Source organism: Pteropus alecto, unplaced genomic scaffold (genome assembly GCF_000325575.1).
Source record: "Pteropus alecto unplaced genomic scaffold, ASM32557v1 scaffold7, whole genome shotgun sequence".
In the NCBI taxonomy this organism is placed as follows: Eukaryota; Metazoa; Chordata; class Mammalia; order Chiroptera; family Pteropodidae; genus Pteropus; species Pteropus alecto.
This window is the reverse complement of record NW_006494614.1, coordinates 37,391,382-37,397,785: the sequence shown is the minus strand read 5'-3', so window position 1 is coordinate 37,397,785 and position 6,404 is coordinate 37,391,382. Positions and strand designations below refer to the sequence as shown.

General features: G+C 39.9%; 1 protein-coding gene across 1 annotated transcript in view; it reads left to right on the top strand.

Moving 5' to 3' along the window:
• The first annotated feature begins 4,061 nt into the window (after window positions 1-4,061).
• The window catches only part of ADGRF2 (adhesion G protein-coupled receptor F2), a 16,932-nt gene continuing 14,589 nt past the window's right edge, over window positions 4,062-6,404 (top strand). The window contains exons 1-2 of the mRNA XM_025042770.1: window positions 4,062-4,095; window positions 4,815-4,966. Coding sequence (XP_024898538.1) covers window positions 4,886-4,966 — 81 coding nt within the window. The 5' untranslated portion in view covers window positions 4,062-4,095; window positions 4,815-4,885. The remainder of the gene's footprint in view (window positions 4,096-4,814; window positions 4,967-6,404) is intronic.

Sequence of the window (6,404 nt, the reverse complement as noted above, 5' to 3'; positions counted from 1 at the left end):
CGGTGGTAGAATGGTTTAGCCAGAAGAAATTGCAACTACAGGTAACCAAAACCCATTTTAGCCTATAGTTATTTTCCCCTCAACTTTTTCTGTAAGTTCCTATGATGCAATGAGGCTCAAATGATCTAAGGGTGATAAATTCTTTTCATATCCTTTGAAGTTTTCAGTTGCTTGTAACTAGGGCGGTGCTACTTCCTCAGGGGCACTTGAAAATGTGAGGGCGGTGAGGGTGTCACAAAGACTGGGAGATATTTAGTGGCATCTAGTGGGCAGGACCTAGGAATGGTCTGGCACAGTGAAGCATTGTCCCACCCAAAATGGCATCTTTTTTGAATAATCTGACAGTGAACACTATGGATGGGTTGGAAGGAGCAATGTGCAAGTTAGATAGTTAATCAAGGACTAACTGGGATGGGTTTGTAGCAGGTACTGTTTGTAAATTTTGCAGGACAGTGAGCCCTATGGCTCTCTCTGGAATATTTTTCCTTGTACAATATGTCATTTTAATTTCTTATTAGTCACTTATTTAAAATAAGGTATGGAGGGTCACTGAGGGAGAGAGTACATAAAAATATTTTGAGTTTCTTGAGAAGAGAATATTATTATTCAACCACAAAATCTGGAAGGAAGCTTTGAAGTCAACTGGTGAAGCTTCACTGTGTTATTTGGGAAACAGGTCCATGGTGTGACCTGCTTGAGGTCACATACCTACTTAGCTAAAGGGCCCCTGTCTTCAGGTTCTCAGTTTCTTCTTTCCATTTTAATATGTGCCTCCTCAGACAAGAATGGCTTTGGAAATTTATTCTAGGAGTTTCCAAATAGTATTTAATTTGCTATCTGAGTAGTTTGCCTTTGGAAGGGAATTTTCTCCACGACTCTCTCCAACATTAAGCTGGTGCCTAGTTTCTGGGAGAGTTTAGAGACCCTCTCAGAAAGACCTTTTCCAGGAGTCATCCCAACCCCACAGCATGCTATGATTTCCTCCCTTCATTTTCTTATCCACATTTTCTCATAAGATGGGATTTAGAGAGTAGGTGGAGCGTTGAAGATTAGCTTTGTTTTCTTGAAAGTTGGGGATCACTTTACTAGGAACTTTCCATCTTTTTCTTCTTATTAATCGAGTTGCTGGATGCTGAGCTTCTGAATGCCACCCTTTCCTGACTTGCCTACTCACTCAGGCAGCTCTTCAGGTTTAGCAGGTGGCAGGTTTTTAAGTTTTTTTTTTTTTTTTACAGTATTAGGTTGAAGATTGTTGATATCTGAAGCTAAAGTGGCCCGTATTGGATGCCACCCTAGAAACGAAACAATTGGGAGTTGTATATGGATGAGTCTTGGCAAATTAATTGGAAAGAAGTGAATCAAGTCCTTCACTAAGAAAGAAGTTTCCAGAAATCTTTGTAAACAGCATACCATGGCCTTCTGCCCACATTTCTGATTAATATAATGTGACTTCACTGGATTCTGTTTAATGGGCCAAGTGTTATTCACTTTTCTGTACTTTATTGTGGTGTATAGGAGACTATGGCCCTCTCAAGTTGGGCTGAGATGCTTGTACTTCCATAACCTTCCTCTGTCTTCTCCACTTGGCTTGTGGAAAGAGCAATGTTGTAGGAGTTAAGAGAGCTGAGTTCTAGTCCCAGCTCTAAGAGGAACTCCCTGCATGGTCTTGTGCAAATCACCTCATCTATCAAAGGCTCATTTTCCTTATCTGTAAAGTGAGGGTGTTGGACTAGTTAATCTATAACGTCTTTCAGAACTCTAAAAATATTATTTTAGTGTTCTTGTTTAGTGGAAGGCTTTTAACTCTTCTATGTATTTAATAAGGCTTGATTCTCTTGATTGTGGAAGAGAAGTAATCTTATATCAGTACTTTGAAGGCTGTTGTATTTCTTGAATTCTCAGCGATACTTTTTTCACCTTGGACAGACCCCAAATGTTCAATTCAGATTCTCCATTAATTCTCATTTGTTAGACTAAATGGAGTATTCAGCTTTGTTTCTTGATGATATAGAGAAAAAAACAATATTGTGAAGAATAAAGAAAAATGAACTCCAAGTGTTAGTCACACAGTAGAGTCACTGAATTTCCAGTTCCTTCCCCAAAGGTTAAGATCTTGGAATGTAAGTTGGAGCAATTGTACCCAGGCTTCTTCCAGCCACTAGAAGACGAACTTCTGGTGCACAAACAGACTCACTCTTACTTTACACACACACACACACACACACACACACACACACACGTACATATGTATATATGTATACATATGTACAAGACACTAATCTAGCTACTTAGGGGGATATAAACAAGCACAATATACAATCCATGTTCTTAAAGAACTTACAATTTAATTGAGAAGATAATATGCATATATAAAAAAGATTAGATAGCAAGATAGCAGGTCAGGTGAGTATATGCCATGCATTGAATGAGCAGTTTAGTGATATGGATAATAAATCTTATGGGAGCCAGAGAGGAAAAGATTTATCAGTTACAATTGGATCAGGAAAGACTTCTTGGAGGAGAAAAATTTGAGCTTTGTATGTAATAGATATTCAGTACCTCCATTTTTAGAGAATAATAATGATAGCTAAATTTTAAAGACCACTTACAATATTCTAGGTGCAGTTCTAAGTGTTTTCTATAGATGATCTCATTTATTCCTCATAAAATTGATCTGAGACAAGTATCATAGAATTGTAGTACCATAGTTCCTACCCTGTTTTATAGATGAGGAAACTGAGGCTCAGACAGATGAACTTTTCCAGGGTCTCAAGTGGTAATGTTGGGATTTGAACCTAGGCAGTCTGCTCCCAGAGTATACCTCTTGAATATGATGTGACACTGCTTCTCAGGGAAGGGTAGGAAAGAGAGGGGCTTCTAAACAGGAGAGGTGGGAATACTCATGATAGTGGGGAGGCAGGTTTTTGGGGGAACCCCTCTTAAAGAAAAAGAATACAAAATTAGAAATACAAAATTAAGAGAAGAGTGAATATCTACTTAGAATGAGAAAAAAATCACAACAAATTTCAAATTTAGAAGTGCTGAAGAATGTTACATTCAATAATTACTCAGTATTATTCAGTAGTAAATTCAGTAACAGAACTATTTTTATTAATGATCTATATACATTTTTATTCCTACATTTTTGGCTGCATACTTGCATGTCAATTTTGTAAATTTTTTTTCTACAGAGAGTGTAGAAAAATTAGTCTTTTCTCTAGCATTGCTGATTGACATTTTTTATTGTCCTAGTTTAGAAAAATATCCTTCAGCTTCTCAATTCATTGTTAGAAATGCAATGTAAATATATAGGACTGTTGTCAAATTTAAGAAAACCTCTAGCAAGTTTCTTTCGTATGTGACCTACAAGCTATCAGGGCACTTAGAACTTTCTTGTTCTGTGACTGGTTGTAAGTACTGCTAGAATTAATGCCACTTGCAAGTTGATGTCCTCACTGTAATGTGGGAATGACTGCAAACTATATAAGTACTATTAAATCCAAACTGAATATGTTCCAGATTCAGCTTCTACTTTTCCATATTTTATAAATAGCTGCAGCCTCTCTAGTGCTTTCCAAAATGAGAGAGAGTGTGAAGGAGGGGGAGTTGGAGTGCTAAAAAATGAAGGTTCAAACAGATGATGGTCAACTATTTTGCTTTTGAAAATTTAATAAAACATACAATCATGTGAACACATTGCTAGATTCTCTCTCAGTGCTTTGAAGGGGCCCGTAAAAGCAAGGGATTCTTAAGCTTAACCTTCATTAACTTCTTGGTAAATGCACCTCTGCTCATGATGTATTTCCTAGATAGAATGTAGCCCATCCTTACCGGAGGGGGAGGAGAGCTCCTGCTGGATAGCAGCAGGAGAAATAGTTGTCCAGGCTGAAGGGGACAAAGGAGCATGGGCCATACTTTATGGTCTTAGCTTTTGGTGGCTTCCTGGAATCACAGATGATTCAAATGTGTTTGTTAGTCTGTGACTAAAGTGAATCATTGGGCTGGTGTATCAACAATTGATTTTGACGTGGATTTTGATTTTCCTTTTCTAGGCTGCCAGCAAAAGCAAGGAGAAGGTGTCCGCCAGGCCACACGGTATGTTGGCAGTGGTGACTAATCAAATGGAAGTTTCACCATTCACCTGTTGTAATAGAGGGCCATTCTCGGCCCTGTCTTATGACATGGCAGACAAGACTCCTGCACGGCTTGCATTTAGACTTCTTTTTTATTTTTCTCATATTAAATTGTATCTTTGACCCTGCTTCCCTCTCCAACCTGTACCCTCTGCTCCATCTTGGTTTGGGATTTCTTTGCTATAAATCCTTTAAATTGAGCCAACTCCAACTGGGGCACTAGCTAGAAACAGGTCTGCGAGAACGCATTGATGATACAACTCATTATAAAGTTCCAGAGGTGGAAAGTTTCTTAGAGAATATCAGGTACAATGGCTCTAAACTGTATTCTAGGGAGCTCTTGGGGCCTGAGGAGGTGCTTAGGGGGTTCCCGTGGGATGTGAGAGTGACCTAGTGGACTGAACCATGGCCCCGTCCCTCTCACTTCAGCTGGGCTAGTTCTACTTTTATCTATTTGATACAGTTGTGTTCAGGATAAGATTTTGTTTGAAACAATAGTAGTTTGTTGCCAAAATATGTGACCGTCAGCGATCTACTCTACTCTTCCTCTACTTTACAAAGAAAAGACACCCAATGCCCACAGGATTTATGCGCCTTCATGTTTTGGCACCTTTGTGATTGGCCCGGCGCAGCACTGAGTCCCGACCTCTCCATCTGATGCTGATACCTTTATCTTCCCAGGTGAATGCGATGGTGTCTGTGTGCACAATTCCCACTGCACTCAGCGTTGCCCTCCAGACACTCAGGGAAATATGGGGTTTTTATGTAGGCAAAAGAAATGGCACAAGATCACTGATACCTGTCGGACGCTTGACGCCTTCAACATCTTTGAGGTAATATTCACATGCAAAGTGAAGCCCCAAATTAGCAATGCATATTGCACTCAGTAAGAGAGAGAGAGAGAGAGCTCCAGGCAGGATGGTAAGTAGGTGGTTTGAACACGAATACGTAAATACTTACCTGTCCTCTCTCTCTACACGAGGATGGTGTTCTTAACTTTGGGCTTGTAAAAGTTTGTGCTCCAGTCTCCAACATCTTTTATGACATAAGGAAATCTGATAATTTAAGTCAGAGCTAGAAAGGCTGTCTAGAATTGTCATGGCCTATTTCTTCATCTGTACCCTTAGCTCTTTCACACCTCACAGCCTCCAGTACGGTAGCCTGGGGCATCACTGAACTTTTAGACATGTGGAATTCAGGCCCACCCCCGGACGTGCTGAATCTAACTCTGAATTTTATTAAGGTCCCCAGGTGACTTCTGTACTCAATAAAGCAGAAGAAGAGTGAAGGACTACATTGTCAAACAAACAAATGTATTTCCACATACACTTAAGTAATTCCACTTTTTTAAAAACCAAGTTCTAAGACATAAAAGCAGGTCAAATATTATTTCTTCTCCTTTTGTTTCATTTTCTTCTCTTCTAGTAAGGGTTTTACCTTTTAGAAGTTCTGATCCTGATTCCTTCAGAAGAGTTAATACTTTAGTATTTCTTGTGTCCTAGCAACATTCTCATCCCCTGTTTTGGGGTGTGGCCAAGGAAAAGCAGTGGATGCTATACCTGAATTTTTCTGACCAGACTTCAAAACGCTGTCCACCCCTAATTTGAGGGATATACCATATGTCTTAATATTTAAATGCTTTAAATCAAGCTTATGAACTGCTAAATAAAATATGTTCTGTTAGCCTCCCGTCCCATATTCCATCCTGCATCTCAAGAGTGATGGAAAGCTAAGGCCACACATCCATAACACTGAATACAGGTGTCTCTCTGACACCTCTCAGGCCTATGGGTGAGCACACTGGTGTCACGGCCCATCCTCGGCAGCACAGACTTAAGGAAGGCCCTAGAAATGGGGTGGGAGTTGTTGAGCAGAAAATGTGGGTGTCTAGATGCAAGGACATGGGTTCTGAGTAAGCGCATCCTCTAGACCATGGACTTCTTGTCCTGCGTGAAAGGGCAGGCTAGAGAAGCACCAGAAAGGGGTCCTCTAAAGCAAGATTTGGTAATTTTTTTGTAAAGGGCTACATAGTAAATAATTTAGGCATGTGGGTCGTGTGGTCTCTACTGCAACCACTCAACTCTGCCATTGTAGTAGGAAAGCAGCCACAGATAATACTTATAATGAATGAACATGCTAAGTTCCTATAAAACTTTATTCACAAAAAGCAAGCAGCCAGCCTGGGGCCATAGTTTGCCACTGTTTTAAACTGTGGGACCCTGAGCCTGAATCTGTGGGAGATACTGTCTATCACTATTTTTAGTCATTCTT